The sequence below is a fragment of the Cricetulus griseus genome (assembly GCF_003668045.3).
Source record: "Cricetulus griseus strain 17A/GY chromosome 1 unlocalized genomic scaffold, alternate assembly CriGri-PICRH-1.0 chr1_0, whole genome shotgun sequence".
Lineage (NCBI taxonomy): Eukaryota > Metazoa > Chordata > Mammalia > Rodentia > Cricetidae > Cricetulus > Cricetulus griseus.
This window is the reverse complement of record NW_023276806.1, coordinates 154173068-154192811: the sequence shown is the minus strand read 5'-3', so window position 1 is coordinate 154192811 and position 19744 is coordinate 154173068. Positions and strand designations below refer to the sequence as shown.

Below are 19744 nucleotides of genomic sequence, written 5' to 3'. Positions count from 1 at the left end.
CATATCTAGGTCAGTGACAATGTGTAGTCACAAATTATCAAAGTAAAAGAACACGTGTGAGTCTCTGTCTGGGCACGAAAAAGACTCTGCAATTTCCCATCAGCCTGATCATGAAAAGCAAGGAGAATGTGGCTGCACCATTCCGAAAGAATAGGATTAGTTCTGACATCCTACAGGCTTGGGAGGTCCTGACTGCTCAATGGTGATGAGCAGCACAAGTTTTAACCTATAAGCCCAACTTTTTTCTTTCCACACTTGTGAGTGAAGCCATCTTGAGGGAAACTGAACTTCAAAAGAAGGAAAACCCTCTCAGACATATTTATAAACAAACACAGGAAAACTAAATCTGGGAAACACACAATATCAGAACCCAAGTTATTTATCAAGAACCAAAGTGATGACTTACAATTCTGCATGGACATTTCCTCCCATTTTAGTCTGTCTCTGTTTCCTATTTATTTATTGACAAGGTCTAACTCTGCAGCACAGGCTGGCCTAGAGGTAATGAAACCCCCTGGGATTAGTCTAATGGAGACACAGGTCATAGAACAGGCTAACTAAGGAAAGAGTGCCATGATACCGATGCAAAGATTATAATACGGTGTAAGAGGCGAGCAGATGGGAGGCATCCTGTACCTGTGTATAACTAAGGCAACAGTGAACTTTAATTCTTCCAACTGAGAGATCAAGGAGTCACTCTCATCTCTAGAAAATGTCTTATTTTACAATAATAGATAATTCACAATTGGAAACAGCATTTTTCCCTTTTAGGTAAATACCTCCTATTTTTGGCAAATTATACTTAAACATCTATAAGTTACCCTTTCCCAATAGAGTTACTTTAAAAACAGTTGGCAGTTACATTAGATAATTTTATTAGATGAGTTTTATATTCTGGACTAATTTACTCTTGGCAACCCATCCTAGATCCCAACTTCAGCATACTCATATCCCCAAATTGGATCCTAAATACAACTAACTCTGTTTTTACATCATTTAATAAGTTTAAGATAACAATTTTCAAATAACCTAGATGATTAACTTCTGGATTCCCAACGTTTTTATCTCTGACAATTAGGAAAAATATATACATTCAAAGTGTAGAAGCTAGGATGTACAAAATCTGTTAATTTTTTCCTAGTCATCTTTTCTTTTGAGCTAAGCTTGAAACACTTGGGCATGTGTACAAACACTTGGGCATGTGTACACACACATTTGGTATGCAACAAAGAACAACAAGAAAATATTTTTCAAGTTTTCATCATTTTATTTACCAGAAAAGACAACTGAGACATTTCTAGATTTACAGTATACTGGATACAAAAATAAGGATTTCTCCAAAATATATATTAAAAATACAAAGTATAAGATCAAAAATACTGAGGAAAATCATATTTCTGTCACCCAAAACAAGAGCTTGTGGTCTCCTCCAACTGCACACAGTGGGAGTGTTCTATGCCAGGAAAGACCAGATCCGACAGCTACAGAACCAGTGAGGATGGGCTGAAAATATGTGAAGAATTGAAGAAGCACAGTGAATTCTCAACTTAAAAAAAGGAAAGCTACTGTCAGGAATTCAAACACGCAGTGCAGGGGTTCCTTTGCCAGCCCCTAAACTACTTTTATAAGTATGAAATGGGACTAGAGAGATAGCTCAGTGACTAAGGGCACATTTTAGGGAACCCAGGTTCAATACCTAGATCCTACATGGCTGTTCACAACCATCCCTAACTTTAGTTCTGGGGGATCCAATGCCCTTTTCTGACCTCCACAGGCATCAGGCATGCATGTGGTACACATATATACATGCATGCAAAACACTATACACATAAAATAAAGTAAGAAACACATTGAAAAACTATGTTTTTAGTAGAAGCATAATAATGATAAAACATATATAATCTACTTGTACCTGGGTACAGTACAGAATCAAATATTTTTGCAGTCTACACAAACCAAGCAAACAAAATGTACTTAAATAAAAGATAAAATGTAGATAGAACAGATGAAATATCTTTATATTAATTTTGAGGAAAAATAATCTGTTGCTACTGGTGATCAAAATATGAAAAAAAATCCTTTCAGTTTTTTTTCTTTTTTTTTTTTTTTTTAAGATAGCAGACATAAGTATCTTCAGTTACTAACTGCAAATTTGGGAGCTATAGATAGAAAAGTCAAAAATCTAGTTTAACAAAAACCAACTACCCACACATGCCATGAAACATCTTCATATTACCTGAGAATGTCCTAAATGATGAATTTGAAACTGACTTGCCATTTTGCCAGGATAGCCAGTGGTTGCGAATAAGTTTTCACTAATTGCAGACCACCTAAGAAATAAGAAAGCATAACAATAAGCATTGTCCTGCAGGCAATTGTAAGTTTTTCTAAAAACAGCCTACATCTGTCAGTGCAAAAGCAGTAATTTCATAATTTGAAATTGGTTAATATGGCTTTCCATGTAGACTTGCAGCTTATTTAGCTATGAATACTTTCCTGTTCTCTATGTTGTTGAGTGCTCCTTGTGAGCCACTGGACTGCATTCTAAAATTATGCAAGGTTAACACGGTCTCTAAAGATGGAGGGAGACACAAGGCATTAGCCACGTATGGAAATTCTGAGGATCAAAACAGTTGTCATCTGTCATGTGGGTGTTGAGATCAAACCTAGACCCTCTGGGAGAGCAGCCAGTATTCGTAACTGCTGAGCCACCTCTCTGGCCCCATTTATTGACATTTCTTTTAAATTCATGTCATACACTTGTGTTCAGGACACCTGGGATAGCATAACCACTCAGACTATTCAAGCCTTTAAATATCTCAAGGGAATCTCTATTTCCCTAAACCAGCGAGCGTTAGTGGAGACATGACAGATGACTAGTATAGTCAGTGTGGTAAAGGAGGCATAAAAAGAATTCTTTGACAGTACTATCTGGTCTCAGACATTTTTAACTGTTCAACAGTTCCTCTGTCCTGTGTCTATATCAACTGAATCTCAGCTCTGTTCTGTCACTGTCCAACTCTAGGGGATAAGATATAATTGGCCTAAGAGCCATAGCAACCCCTGACAAAAATATGGGGGTGCCCATTTTCTCCTTTAACTTAGGCAATGTTGCACCAGACTAAGATACCTAGTCAGAGGACCACATCTAATATCTCCTATTTGTCTCCTTCCTACTGTTTGAAGACAGGGTCTCTCACTGAACAAGCTCACCATTCATTATAGGCTGGCAGGCCAGTGAGCTAGGATCCACCTGTCTCCACTCCCCAGTGCTGGGGGAGGTGCTGGAGATTGGAACTCAGATCTCAATGCCCGCATAGTCAGTGTTCTTACCCACTGTGCAGTCTCCCTAGCACTAAGTCTGGGTTTTAAAGGATATCAAAGAGCTGCTAAATTATGCTGAGAAGGTGATTCTAGCTCTCCTGAGAAGAACTCTAACTTCTTTAGAGTTCTCACAAACCATACATATTCATTGATTTAAAAACATATATTTGCGCATATCTCTGATATTAAGATTATTTTATAATCTATGGAATTTAAAAATATATATAATTTATTGTTATGTTCCCTGGTGTTTTGCCTGCATGTATGTCTGTATGAGGGTGTCAGAAGCCCTGGAACTGGAGTTACAGGCAGGTGTGAGCTGCCGTGAAGGTGCTGAGAACTGAACTTGGGTCCTCTGGAAGAGCAGCCAGTGTTCTTAATTGCTGAGCCATCTCTCTTGCTCCTAATCCACGTAATTCTAATACTATGACAAATATATTTCATTCTTAATAAAAAACAAATTTCAAATGTCTTACTGTTTTCAGCTGGTTATTTGCTTTTTCTGTTATTTAAGGCTGCTTAACGACTAATGGAATAAAAGGACAAAAAAAAAAAAAACCCAAGAAATATTAATTTAAGTAAAAAACAAAACAAAACTAAACATTAGTATGTTAAAGATCATACTAGCTGGCATGGCCTTGTTTAAAATACAGTGATCTTTGTATGTAAATATAGGTCTATGTATATTTGTATTTATTAGCACAGAACAAGGACGAAGCATAATCCATTCCAACATTGAGGTAGTATTAGTAGACTGGCTACATGTTCTCTGTGAATGATAACCATTTTCTTTCTTTCTTTTTTTTTTCTTTGTAGCTTTGGAGGCTATCCTGGAACTTGTTAAGTAAACCAGGCTGGCCTTGAACTCACAGAGATCCAACTGTCTCTGCCTCCCTAGTGCTGGTATTAAAGGCATGTGTGAAAAGTAGATTTCCAGCCTGCCTAAAGCAAAAGAGTAAGCAACTATGCAGTAGGGAAAGGAAGATAACCCTTATGAAGCAAGCAGACAAACTCCAATGCAAAGGGGAGGGCTGGGGAATTATTCTGCTAGGGACATACCATCATATCAAGGATTCACACAGCTCCAGTAAACTAGTACATTACCTAAATAAGTGTGCTCGATCCATGTGAACAGGTCTTGTCTCTTGAGGATAACTATAAAACAAGAGTTTGCATTTTGCAAATTATGTGTTAGATTCAAGTAGGTGAACTTAAAGGTTTTAAAGGTGTTTTCTCTTTGAAGTCCAATAAATTTAAGCTGCCACAAGATTCCAATAAGCACTCAAATGGAGATAGACAGAAAACAACCGACATCACTCAGAACTACTCTAGGCCACCAAAGGGTCAGCATTTTTCTTCTTTTCTAACATTCCTAGAACTACTTGCCCTTCTACAGGAGAGACTTGTTTTCATTGCACATGGAGGCCTAGTACAAAAATGGCCCAATGGATCATTTAACAACAGATTTATGTAATGTAACAGACAGATACACTAAATAACTACCTGGACCGAGTGATATCCCAAATAATCCAATCATTTCCGGCCACAGCACCAACTTTGAAGGTGTTTTTCAAGCACCAGTGTGCTGACATTAACGGTGTCTGTTCTGATTGAAGAGATAAAATTGCTTGTTGGGCCATTAGATCATAAAACCGGATCATTCCATTCTTCTCTGCAACCATCAGCTGTAACACAGGGGAAGAAGGGAACTCCATGTCATCTCATTAGCTAAGTTTGAGAAAGAAGCAGAGGTTCAATGTCATAAACACACACACACACACACACACACACACACACACACACACACACACACACACACACACACCACAAACAAGTCAAATGCATAGGAAATGAGAGGTTATGAAATGGTATCAAATACAAAAACACTACAGAGGAAATTGGCAAAAAGACACAAAAAAGTTACATTAAATTTTAGGGTATCAGCTTTGTCAGTAGAAAGATCAATATTAATAGTGTAGGAAAAGCTACCTTTAACTTAGGAAAGGCCATTATGTTATACTTTGACAAGTGATTTATATTGACATTTCTATGCAATTTACATTTTTCCATTGACAAATAGAAGGCAGCATGGAACAGCCAAAGAAGACAGACAGGTCTGGATAGAAAGGTGGCTGTTTCTTACACTTAAAACTGAGTGACTGCTATGTGACTGGTAGCTCTCTTATTTTTGAAATGGAGATGCGAGGATAGCCACTATAAGATGGACTAATGCTGGGTACCACTGTGTCCTCAAGTTTACCACCTATGTCTTATCTCTATAATGTCTAAAGGAAAAGCTGACATAGATACTAAAGGAAATAAGGGCAAGCCACAGAGAAGAACCACATCATTATCTGCTAACCTTGCTCCTGCAAAGTCAGGTCCCAAGCTTACAAAGGCCTGCACAAAATATCGAAAGGAAAAGGCTAATCCTGGCAAGGATGGGAGCGACCTTCCAAAGCTTGCAGATGCTGAAACAAGAGGCTGATGATGCTGGAGATGCAAATGAAGCATGTATACTGTTGATAATTCGACTTCTGTTGGCTATAAAATTTGAAAAATATTTTAAAATCAAGTTGTAAAAAAATGCAATCTTCTCTCTTTAAAGCTATATTGCTAGCACACAGAACCCTTCACTGGGAAAGAAAGCATGTGTTACTAACAGAATGTTTCCAAAGATAGACTGAGGTAGAAGAGAGAGAACACTTCTCCCTGCTAGTTGTAAGACCTTCTCTTGAATTATAGGATGAGGGATTCCGGGATACGAATATACATATTAGTGGGAATGCTTTGTGATGATATGGGTAAACTCAATTTGACTCTTATGTCTTCTTCCCCCTGTACCATCAGTTGTCTAAGGCAGAGTCCTGTTGGGATCTGACCTCTTAAAATTGGCTTAGCCAGTCCAGGAGATCTGGGCTTTGCTGTGACTCAGTGACATGCTGTTCCACCAAAGGACACTGGATTCCTCTGTAGCATATGTACTGCTGTAAATCTACGGGTGGTCATACAATTTGAAAAGGACTCAGGTGGATCTTTAGATTGATATTTCTGCCATTTTCAACTCCTGAATGACAGGGTTGGCTTATAAAATGCTGTCACATATGATGTGACAGTTAATAACGATTGTCAACTTGACAGGGCATAGAACTGCCTGGGAGACACACCTCAGAGTGATCACCCACCCAGATTAGGCCAGTTGAAGTGGGGATATCCCTGGGTGGCATCACTCCATGGGCTGGGCCTGGATTACACTAAAGGTAATCACTAAAGGAAAGTGAGTCGAGCATTGGCACTTATCACACTCTGCTTACTGAACAAAGATGCAATGTGACCAGCAGCCTCCTGCTGTCATGACTTCCCTAAATGATGAACTTCCCTTAGCCATCAGGGAAATGCAAATCAAAACAACTCTGAGACACCATTTTACACCTTCCAGAATGGCTAAGGTCAAAAACACCAATGTCGGTTAATGCTGGAGAGGATGTGGAGAAAGGGGAACACTCCTCCATTGCTGGTGGGAGTGCAAACTTGTGCGGCCACTTTGGAAATCAATATGGTGGTTTCTCAGGAAAGTGGGAATCAGTCTACTTCAAGATCCAGCAATTCCACTCTTAGGCATGTACCCAAAGGATGCACATTCATACAACAAGTACATATGCTCAACTATGTTTATAGCAGCATTGTTTGTAATAGCCAGAACCTGGAAGCAACCTAGATGCCCCTCAACCGAAGAATGGATGGAGAAAATGTGGTACATTTACACAATGGATATTACTTAGCAGAAAAAAAAAAACAATGAAATCTTGAAATTCGCAGGCAGATGGATGGAATTGGAAGAAAGCATCCCGAGTGAGGTAATCCAGTCACAAAAAAACAAACATGATATGTACTCACTCATATTAGACATAGAGCAAAGGACTGCCAGCTTACAATCCACACCACCAGGAAAACTAGGAAACAAGGAGGACCCTAAGAGAGAAATACATGGTCCCCCAAAGAAGGGGAAAGGGACAAGAACTCCTGAGCAAATTGGGAGCATGGAGAGGGGAGGGAGGTAGGAAAAAGAGAATGGGAGAAGACAAGCGGGGAGGAGAACAAGAGGGATCAGGAAGACTGAGTCAGGGGAGGAATAAAGGAGAGCAAGAAAAGAGATATCTTAATAGAGGGAGCCATTATAGGTTTAAAGAGAAATCTGGCACTAGTGAAATGTTCAGAGATCCACAAAGATGACCACAACTAAGAATCTAGGCAGTAGTGGAGAGGCCGCCTTTGATGTCCTTCCCCTATAATGAGATTGATGACTACCTTATATATCATCCTAGATCCTTCATCCAGTAGCTGATGGAAGCAGAAGCAGAAGCAGGCACCCACAGCTAAGCACTGAGCCATACTCCTGGAATCCAGTTGTAGAGAGGGAGGAGTGATGAGCAAAGGAGTTAAGATTGTACTGGAGAAACCTACAGAACCAGCTGACCTGACCTGGTGAGAGCACAAGGAACCTAGTCATAAAGCTGGGGAACCAGCACTGGACCAAACCAAGCCCTCTGAATATGGGTGCCAGTTAGGAGGCCTGGGCAGTCTATGGGACCTCTAATAGTGGAACCAGTATTTATCCCTAGTGCAAATGGACTTTGGGAGCCCATTCCCTATGGAGGGATAGATACCATTGCAAACCATATACACTGAGGAGGGCTTAGGCCCTCCTCCAAATGATTTGACAGATTTTGATGATCCCTCACTCTTTCTCAAGAGATCAACTAATACACAACCTCAATGTGAAATGGCAAACCTCCCTTTAACCTTCCGTATTCAGCACCTTAAGTACAATTTTATTCAATTTTATTGTATCTTTCTAATTTTGATAGTTCATATTTGAAGGGAGTTTTATGCTGTGCCTTGTCTGAAATATGATGGTTCATGAAAAGTATCTTTAGTAAGCTAGATACAAGTTGGCATGGAAAACTCATAGGCTTGTTGTGCAAAGCATCTAGCAAATAATGCATTATTCTTAAATCAGGAAAGAATAGCTGTTACTACCTAAATACTTCCTTGTTCTAAGATTCCAATAATTTTAGATATTTAATAAATTAATTTTATCAACATATGAAATATGTTTTTAAATGCATATTTATCAATAAACACCAATTTTATAAAAATTACAATATGAAAGTCATTCTTAGACTCATGAAAGCATGTTATTAGGATATCATCTATAGTAGAAAAGATTGTTGCAATGGTGTTAGACATGGATTTATAGCTAGTGTCTAAAGATATGTATTATCTCCTTTGTAAAGTTCTTTTTGAGAATGTTCTTTTAATTTTGACTATAGAAAGGTGAAAACCTTCCTCAAAGTGTAAAGTAACAGTGACAGATGGAAAAAAGGAAATTGCCGGGCGGTGATGGCACACACCTTTAATCCCAGCACTTGGGAGGCAGAGACAGGCAGATCTCTCTGAGTTTGAGACCAGCCTGGTCTACAGGAGCTAGTTCCAGGACAGCCTCCAAAGCCACAGAGAAACCCTGTCTCAAAACACCAAAATCCTGAGTTCTAACATTTAGTGTGTTGAATGGCTTGGAGTTTGCTTTTTTTTTTTTTAGACTTTATTTATTTATTTATTTATTTATTTATTTATTTATTTATTTATTATGCATACAGTCTTCTGCCTGCGGTCCAGCAGAGGGCAGATCTCATTCAAGGTGGTTGTGAGCCACCATGTGGTTGCCGGGTATTGAACTCAGGACCCCTGGAAGAACAGTCAGTGCTCTTAACCACTGGAGCCATCTCTCCAGCCCTGGAGTTCGCTTTTTAATTATTTACAAAATGAGGGAAGAAAGTTCGCAATCAGAATGTAAGAAAAGTTGACAGAGTACAAAGGAAAAAAAATATACATGGAGACACACACACACACACACACACACACACACACACACACACACACACACACACACCAGAACTAGTTTCAAAAAATAAGCGACCAATGAAGTGATCAACAATTTGAAAAATATCTTCATTTAAGAATGAAAGAAAAAAAACCACTAATGCATTGGAATAACCAATGGTAGTTTAAGAGAGAATTGATAACTACATGAAATTACAGATTTAGACTAAGGGATGAAATACACGTTGATGACCTAAACCTCCCGAACATATAACCTATATAAAAGATAAAATCTAGATCTGCACCTGAGAGAAAACATGAGCCTCAGTCCGACTCATTTACTCAGCATAGGTTTTTGTCTTGCATCTACTGCTCTGCAAATGGCGGGACTTCATTTCTCTCCATGGCTGAATACTAAAGTCCAATTGTGTACATATCCCACATTTCCTTTATCCATCTGTTGATGGGAATCTAGGCTACTCCATTTGTTAGCTATTCTGAATAGTGCAGCAGTATGCAATAGACATATTTATGAATACACATGGATATAGGCCATAAAGGTCAAATGGGTCCATGAGAAGTGAGGGAGAAAAGATATTAAGGGGATGGAAATAGAATACATGTGACATGAAGGAACAATGGCGGACAGGAAGGAGACCCGCAAGAAGTTGGGGGAATGGCATACAGTGATCAACAAAAACAAAATAGGTCGGCCATAATGAAATGCATTAATTTGTATTCTAATTTTAAGAAAGCTTAAAAAAATAAGGAAATATATCCAAACATTTAGAAATAAAATGTATAAAAGAGATAGCTTAAAATTTAAAAAGAAGTTGGAAAAATATAATTGTTAAGAGAAAAAGCTTTACCACAGAATATTAGCTAGATTTAATCAACTCTTTTTGTGCAAAACTGAGGACACATCAGAGAACAGAAAAAAGCATGAAGATATTAGAGGCCTATGAAAATCAGGTGCCAAAAGAATGAGTGTGGCTATAGGAAATGCTGGAGGGGTAATTTGGAAAACACACTGGCAAATGAGAATGGCTCCTGTTTTTTTACCATGAATTAAGGCCAAACAGTAGTGCAAAGAACTCAGTGTACCCTTAGTATTTGAGGAAGCTTTAGTTTGAACCAGAACTGGGTGCCACTAATGCAAAACAGTTGTGCCCCATGCCACGGACACTTCTTGTTTATATATGCCTCATAAACATGGATTTAACTTCTGTTTTTTGTTTTCTTAAACTGCATATTGTAACTAGACTGAGTACCAATTTTTTGGCTGTAATCTGCCAAAGGCCAGGAAAACATATTCTGCATAAATGAATGATGGTTGCAAAAAGTCTAACAATTTTAGAGGAACTATTAAAGTGCTGACTTCTGTATTAACCCAGAAGTTTTTGTGCTAACTTGTGTCTGAGGTGGAAAGTCATTGAGTCTTTTCCTTTATGGGTATAGGTATTATACTTGAGTATCCTTTAGGCTTGTCAGGGGAAAGCTAAGTTATAGATAATAACCTTGAAAGTTTCCTCAGGGTGCCAGCACACACTCATTCCAGGAGAATGAAGAAGAAAATGAGCCGTCTGCTTTCCTTCCAAGCTCCAAATCCTAATAAAAAGAGTTTGATGTTAAAGAGTCTTGATACATCACTACCAAAAAAATAAACAAAACTTTGATAAATGTATTCAAAGCCATTAACTACAGATTATCACATACATTTGTATTTGATAAACATCTTTGAGAAAATTAAAATACTGCTGTTGGAAAATGTCAAAGTAACATAAAGAAGTTAAGTTTCACCATGCTCAGTTATGGAAACAAAGTAGTATATTTTCTAATTAATCTAACACAGTAACATTAAATTAATAAGCAAAAAACAATGTTTCTAGGCCATTAATCAGGTTGCATGCCTACTTAAGTCATTTCAATTAATAATTATTCCTATGAAGGGTGCTTAAACTCACGTACGAGTACACATACCCACACACAGATGCACACACATTCAATCTCTACACACTAGCCTTTCCATTTTCAAAATAACATACACAGAACCAAGTATGAAGTGACAGGAATTTAGTACATACCCATTTTCCATAATGCTTATTCCTTCTACCTTTGGGCATGTCTCTCTCATCTCATATAATTTCTGATCTGATTGACTTTGCTAGTGTTTTCCCTCCCAAGCTGGCCATGCTTACTAGTTACCAGATGAGAGATGGGTTGAAGAAACAGGTACTTGGTTCTTTCTACCATCTATCAATAAGAATCAACTTACTCACAAATAGGGGTCTTCATCTCAGTGGCTTTTGAATCTCAGAAATCTCAGGCATGGCACTGTCCCCAGAAACTGTTTTTTGGTTAGCTTTTCATTTTTACCCAGCCACTGGTACACTGTGCTGAGTAGAGTTAGCACGGCAGGAAATGGAAGTCTGATACCGGGGTGGCAAAGAGCCTCCAGCATCCTGGTATGAAAGTGAGCACACTCAAAGCTAAGGGGTCCAACTCAGTGGAGTGGGTGTTGAGCACACACAAGGTTCTGAATCCTATCCTCAGCACCACCTAACAATAATCAATGATCAAAAGCATTCATTAGGAGTCCCCCCCCCACACCTTTTTGTAGGTTTTATAGTTCCTACTTTCTTTAGGACTCTAAAGGAGTTTTAAAAACTTAGGAATTTAAAGTAGGCAAAATTTATTTGTAAAACGTATAGAATGTCAAATTTGAAAAATATCATAGTAACATATAAACTAGCACACATGTTTTAGGATCACCTACTTGACTAAATAGTAGAAGCATATCTTTTCTGTTACCAAAAGTCAGTTTTCATTTATTTTAACTATGTGAAGGAGATAGTTCTTGTTTAACTGAAGAAGCAAATCACTAAGTTTAAGCTCTTGTCCTTTAATACCTAGAATGAGATAAGGCAACCAAATCTTTCTTCTTTATTGCCATTTCCATAATGAAGTATTGAGCTAGCACATACTTTATCACTACTGGAAGAGTAGAAATTTGTCTTTTCAATTCAGTGAGTCTCACTAGAGGGTGGACTAAAACATTCATGCTTTGGATTTTATTTTAAAATGAATTTGGTTTTTGTTGGCCATTATATAAATTGAGCCAAACTATTTTCATGGTGTTTTTCTCCCTTCAAATAAAGAAGACAAAAGAGGTGAAAAATAGAGATAGTTATGAAAATAAGTCAATTAACTAAGTATATTGTGGTCCAGTGAACCAAATTTTAGTGTAATTTCAGCAGTATTTTATCCTCATCAGAACCTGATGATCCAAAAAAAAAAAAAAAAAAAAAAACTAGCTCAAACATGAGGAGGGTCACATGGATTATATTTCAGAGGACTAGGATGCAATGATTTATGGTTTGTAATTATACACTGATTCAATAATTCCCAAATGTTGCATAATCTCAGTACTAAATATGCAAAATACAACAAATTGGACCAAAATAAGTTATCCTAACCAAATTAGCTGCAGATGGTACAATTTAAGTTGTTATGTCTTATTTCCCTTTTTGATAGATTTCATAATTAAATCCTCTGAAATCCTTTGTGGAGCTCAACTCATTTTCTATCTTTACCAAATAGTTCATCTAGCAAATACATCAAGTCCATCGAATAATGTCACATTGCCTTTTCTCTTTTTTGAAGTATATCCCATGAATCTTAAGTATACAAAACACAGAATACACTCACAGGGAATAGCAGTTAAATCTAGAGCAATCCCACAGCACCACACATCATCCGAGCTCTTTTCTAGTTGTGTTTCCTCCCTTTCTGACAAAAGGTAAAAAATGACTTCTAATGGGGTAGCTTATATTTTATAGTATAAAAATAAAGCCACATAGTATGTACTTCTTTTGTTTGGCTTCTTTTACTGACCTTCATGCTCTGTGAAAATGTCTAACACAATTGCATGCAGCTATACTCTCTTTACTCATTTCAGATCTCTCAGTTCAGTACACAATGAATATTCAGATTGCTCACAAGTTTTTACCAAAACTGTCACTGTTACATTCTTGTACACGTGTAACCTTGTTGAGTACAGACCTCCACATAACACACCCCTAACCCCTTTGCAGTACACAGCTATTCCCACAATCCCTACTGCTTGCTCAGTACATACCTAGACATGGGACTGGTGGGTCAAGTTTACAAGACAGACATTTGTCAGTTTCCAAGTTAGCTATATTATATTTTGTATAGTTTAATTACTACTGTAAAAAGGTAAAAAATTCATCTTATGCGCTAATAAACCATCACTTGTCTGAATGTCAAAAGCTGCAGTTGTCTAGATGATCTTAGTTTGTAAGATTGACTTCATTTCTAAGAGTATTATTATTTTTTTAATTTTAAATTGTGTGGGGTACCTGCAGAAGCTAGAAGCATCAGATTTCTGTAAAGCTAGAGTTATAGGTGGTTTTGAGTGCCCTTTGAAGTGGGTACCAAGACCCAAACCGTTCTCTACAAGAACTGTTGTTTACAAGGGCAGAATGTACTCTTAGCCATTAGCCATCTCTCCAGGTCCTAAGATAGAGTTCTTAATTCATTGTTCTTTCCCTTGCATTTGATGTTATTTCCCTAATCTATGTATGGATACATTTAGACAATTTTTAAAATGTCTCTATCCTGCTTTTTGTTTTGTTTGCTTGTTTGTCAGTTTAACACAAGCTAGTGTTATCTGGGAAGAGAAGCCTTAACTGGGGAAATGTCTCCATCCAGATTGACTATAGGCAAGTCTAGGGGCTGTTTTCTTGATGAATGACTGATGTGGGTGGGCCCACCTATTCTGAGTTGTATGAGAAAGCAGACTGAGCAATCCATGGAGAGTAAGGCAGTAAACACTGTTCCTCCATGGCTTCTGCCTTGAGTTCCTATTGTGATTTTCTCAATGATGGAGTATGACTGAAAGTTTAAGCTTTTCTTCCCTAGTTGCTGTTGGCCATGCTGTTCTATCACCCAACAGAAACCCTGACTATAATAGAGGCACAATATGCAGCAGATTCCTTATAACGATTATTCCCATCTCTCTCTGTGAAATCATAAGAGAAAGCTGTTTCCTATTGTCTTCTCATGTGCAATTGTTGCATGCTCATGTATCCAAGACTGATTATGAGTGTTCTGACTAGCGAAGCACTGTATGACTTAAAACTTTGCTTATTATTCTAACAACTTAGTTATGTAAACTGACAGAATATGAAAATGAAGGAGCTATTTCAATGAAATGAAGTTGATGGCAACAAATTAATATTTAAAAATCTAAATTAGGTATGTGAGACAAGCAGGTATAAAAAACCATCATCAAATATTGACACATTCTGAATTGACTTTTTAAACTATGCTGTTTTCACTGCAGGTATTTTATTATGGTAGTTGTTCATAAAACAACAAGAGAGAGGCAGACATTCGTGAGAGAGAGGTGGGGGAGGGAGAGAAAGAACATGAGGAAGTACACACAAGAGCAAGAATGCTACAATGGCACTCAACGGATTAATAACCTAAGAAAAAGGGCTTGGGTATTACAATGAGTGGCAGGCATGATTTTAAGATGATTTCTCAGCTTTCTGCTTTTCTAATAGTCCACACCAGGTAAGAGAGCTTGCCATAAGAAGACTCTGAAATCTGGAAATCCAGGCCTTAATAGTTCCAAATTTATTTGTCAACAATGTGTTCATATATTTTTCAGAAAAACAAAAAACAAACAAACTGGTGGTATACTAGAGAACAAGAGAAGCTTTAGTCAGGGAGTAGGGTCTCCCGTCCCTGTGGCAAAGCACTTGTCTACCAGGTCTAAGGTATGAGGTCAGATCCCCAGCACCTCAATATGAAAACAGGCAAACAGTATTCTCAGTACACATAACCAAGCTCATGGAAAGGAACAGGCAGTCTATAAAAGTATGGTGTAAATGCTGTCACGTTAAATTACAAGGGCCAAAAAGCCAAAAGCTGTATGAAATGGACAACTGCATATATGTAAATAATTGCAATTACATTTCAGAGGTAACATTTTTCAGGTCCTTATTAAGAAGCCAATCTCTAATTAACCAAAGGGCACCATCTTCAAAGTGAAAGAAAACGGCAGTTTTCACCCAATTTGAACTCTAACAAAGAACTTCCCATTCCAACACTATCCTGTACATAGAAGTTACATTTAGCTGAACATGGAGGAATCAAAAGTTAATCATAATCTAAGTTTATGAATTATACTTTAGTTTTTCTATTGTCTTGCTAAAATCATTGCCTCATTTTAGGCTGAGTGTTTTTCAACATAATGTTAAATTTCCTACCATATGGTATTAAAACATAATTGTCATATAATTAATTAAAAGATCCCACATATTGTGTGTTGGCATATGAAACATCATAGGTATTTTCAAGGATCTTTTCAATTGACAATTGGTGATACATATTGTTTGAGAACTCTATAAGAATTTTCTGTATAACACACTGTTCTTTTTACTTGTTTATTCTCTATTTCACTTGGCAGCTCATTGTCTGCCAGAAAGTGTGTCGCAGAAGGACATTTCTGCTAGCAAATATATTTAAACAACAGACAAAAGAAGGGATGGATGACATTAAGTGATGCATCTGTATCCATTAAAGCTAAAATACAAACCACAGTATTTCTAAAAGACATGACTAGATCACATGAATTGGTGTGCTGATAATTAAATAGAAAAGAACAAAAGTAACAGGGCAGAGATGCAGTTGTAAGGATGAGAAGACATTTTTATAATGTCCTTGTGTACAAGAATGGGACCTCCTATGTTGAGAAGAAATACATTTTTTATTGAATTTGTTGTGATAACAAAATGAAGATTTCTCTTCTTACTTACCAATCACCAAGTAACTCAGGCTAGATGATTAGAGAAAGTAATGATATATTTCTTTACGAAGACACAATGAGAAAGGAGAGTGAGACAAAAGGACTTAGTGTTAACATATCTGGTTTTAGGGCAAAGTTCATAGGTAGGACTCTTATAATAGAAAGACCAAACCTACAAATTAAATTATCAAATCTTGAAGACAGGTTTTGTCAGTTACAGTGGCATACAACTTTTGCTAGTTAATAGCCTGGATTATAGAAAAGCTTGACAGTTATGTAAAGCCTTAAAAGTAGTGACAACTAAGTGGTATAATAATTTGAAGCAAGAATTTTTCAAAGGGTATGTCAATAGGTCAGATTTTCAAATATACTCTGAAGTTAACATTAGAATTGAATTTTATTTTTTTTCTATTTTTTATTTCATTTTATGTTCCAACTCACAGTTCTCCCTCCCATCCCTCCTCCCACATCCCCAGTTTTATTTTTTTAAATACTGAAGTTTACTAAGCAAGTAGTATTAAAAACTTTAAAATACTTCCAATATTAATGATGAAAGAAATGGATTACTAGCCATAAGAATTTAAAGATTAAAAATGAGAATTGCCTGTGCTATTTTATCTTTAATTGGCATTAATTCACTCACTGAATTAATAAAGGTATGCAAATGTGATCCAGTTTGTAGTATATTTATTTCCTGAATTATTTAACCATAACATAATAATGAATATATTATTCTGATTTCACTCTATGCTGGGAATTATTTAGGCACCATTTATGTGGTCTTCAATATTGATTCTTTTTTTTTGGAGGGGGGTTTTGAGACAGTGTTTTTCTGTGTAGCTTTGTAGACCAGGCTGGCCTTGAACTCACAGAGATCTGCCTGCCTCTGCCGCCTGAGTGCTGGGATTAAAGGCTTGTGCCACCAAACGCCCAGTGATTATTGTTAAAGAATGTTACATTGGCCTATCTTCAGAAGGCTCCAGTTTCTCCTTTGCTATTCTATCAAGGACTATCTTAAAACATTTCACATATTTCATGGTTCTAACCGATGAGGGAAGAAAGAAGTTCCATCTTCATAATAGATCCCAAGAGCCTTTCAAATGTATGTAAACAGATCAACCATGGCAAGAACTTGGTAGTGTGCAGTACACAGATGAAATGGGATATTCTTGTTATTCTTGTTCTCTTGTAACAGTCTTTTGAAGGACTATACTACTGGTTCAGCAAACATCTTAGGCCATCATTTAGTATTCCTAACCAGTTATTTGGTCATACTCGTAAAAACAAAAACAAAAACCAAGCAACAAAAAAAAGGGGCTAGAGAGAGGGCTCAGGTTAAGAGTACATACCGTTTCTTGAGAGAGCCTGAATTCAGTTCCCAGCACCCCTATCAGGTGTCTCACAATTCCCTCTAATTCCAGTTCCAGGGATCTAATGTCATTTCCTGAACTCTGGAGGTACTACATTCATATATGTAACCCCCTACCCCACCCCACAAATGCACAAAATTAAAAATAATACAATTTTTAAATGAGTCTCATCTCTTAAGGAAAAAGTTATATCCTACCCTTTTCCCATTCCTAGCCAGAACATGGGATCTTTAATACTGCATGTTTTATAGAGAAATTCATGGTATTATCACATGCCTCATGCATGTTAGTCTTAAACTAAGAATCTCCTGGTTTGCAGAAGTCAATTTTTTCTTCATCATAAATTTTAACCACTATTTTCCTTTTGAAACATGTAATTACAGTGAGCACAGACTCTATTCCTCTTGTATCCCCCAAAGTACTAAGTATTGTCTATACTAATGTGTTTAATAAATACTTGTTCATTTGACTTGTTCTTACAGAATGACACTGTTTCTAATATTCAAGAACATCTGTGATCTGGCACTGACTAGGAATGGGATGTTCTGCATTAATGTATTTTTAAATAATAAGCTTAACCATTAATCACTTCAACTCAGGCTGGAGAGATAGTTGTCAGTAAAGACCACTTGCTGTTCTTGCATAGGACCAGAGTTTTATTCCCAGCTCTCAGACTGGGCTGTTCACAAGTCCCAGAGGATCTGACACCCATGTCTGCCCTCCAGTAACATCACTCATATGTGGAAATAAACTTACACATAAGCAGAAAACTTTTAAAAAAATCTTAAAAATACAACCATGAAATACAGTTAAATACACGGCTGGAGAGGCATTTTGGTGGCTAAAAGCACTCACTACAGAGATCTAGCGCAGTCCAGCAACAAGAGGCACTCAGGTATAGTGAGGTCTTTTGTTTGTTGAAAATGGTCTCAGTATGTAGTCTAGGCTGCCCTGTTACTCAAATGGCCCTTGATGTTTTCAAACTCAATCTCCCAAGTGAACAACAGAGGTGTGGGCAATCATAACTGGATTTTACATTTTTTGGCATAGTTTTTCGAAGTTCAATTTATTTAAAGGACTTACTCTGGCTGGATGATGGTGGCACTTACTTTTAACCCCATCACTCTGGAGGCAGAGGCAGGTGGATCTCTCTGTGAGTTCGAGGCCATCCTGGTCTACAGAGTGGTTCCAGGACAGGATCCAAAGCTACAGAGAAAAATGTCTCAAAAAATAAAATAAAAAATAAAAAAAGAGGACTTACTCTGAACTCAAATTTGTTTTATCTTTAAAAATGTCTTTTCTTCTATCAGTGGGTCAGGTCCACTGTTTCTGCAGGTCTCTCCATACCCGTTTTGGCTCCTTTGCTCAACCCTCCTCCCTCTCCACAACTGAATTCCAGGAGTATGGTTCAGTGCTTAGCAATAGGTGTCTGTTTCTGCTTCGAACAGCAACTGGATGGAGACTATCCTTCCTTGGGTACCAGCTAGGAGCCCAAGACAGTCTATGGCTTCTCTGACAGCGGAGCCAGTCTTTATTTCTAGAGCACAAATGGACTTTGGGAGCCCATTCCCTATGGAGGGATACTATTGCAGCCCAGATACAGCAAGGAGGGTCTAGACCCTCCCCCAAACAATATGACAGACTCTGAAGGTCCTTGGTAGAGGGAGGGCCTCACTATCCCTGGGGAGGAGTGGGGGGGTGGGGGGAACATGGGAGGAGGGGAGGGTGAGGGGATGGGGGGATAGATATGTAAATATGAGTAATTAAAAATAATAAAAAATTAAAAAAGTCTTTTCTTCCATAGGATGGTGGTAATATAGTATTAAAGATCTTTCAATATACTTTACACTTGATGAAAGTGGATCAATTCTTAAAATACTGGAAGAATTTAACTAGTTTACAAAACCCAACCAACCAAACAAAAACAAAAGAAATAAATAAAATTCCACCCTCTAAATCTAAGAAGAAAAAAAGTGTTCTACGAAAGGAGAAAAGTTTGGCACACCCTTGACAAGGATGGAGGCCACTGGGAAGCATGTGATTAAGGCACTGCCACCTATTTTGTGGCATCTAGCCACTGTTTTAGAATCACACAGTAACAGAAGAGACAAAGGTCCAGCTTTTACCACCTTTTTACCAGCTTTTACATCTCTTACCACCAAATGAAACCTCCTGTGTCAGGAATGGGTCACATTGAATTGAGTTGCTGGCCAAGCAGGCCCATAGAAAACATCAAACAATCCAGAATATTGCCAAGGTTATTGGTTACTCTCGCAAAACTGATAGTAAGGCCCTATTGCTGAAGACAACACTATAAAGCTCATCATGT

The 19744-nt window shown here is 37.6% G+C and overlaps 1 protein-coding gene and 1 pseudogene across 1 annotated transcript in view; one reads left to right on the top strand and one right to left on the bottom strand.

The window, feature by feature from the left end:
* Positions 1-1244: 1244 nt before the first annotated feature.
* Nup37 (nucleoporin 37) overlaps positions 1245-19744 on the bottom strand; it is a 33708-nt gene continuing 15208 nt past the window's right edge. Inside the window, exons 6-10 of the mRNA XM_027392559.2 lie at positions 10725-10815; positions 4828-5009; positions 4429-4479; positions 2237-2330; positions 1245-1503 (exon numbers count right to left, since the gene is read on the bottom strand). Of these exons, the coding sequence (XP_027248360.1) occupies positions 1390-1503; positions 2237-2330; positions 4429-4479; positions 4828-5009; positions 10725-10815 (532 nt within the window). The 3' untranslated portion in view covers positions 1245-1389. The remainder of the gene's footprint in view (positions 1504-2236; positions 2331-4428; positions 4480-4827; positions 5010-10724; positions 10816-19744) is intronic.
* On the top strand, positions 19389-19501 carry LOC113833055 (annotated as a pseudogene).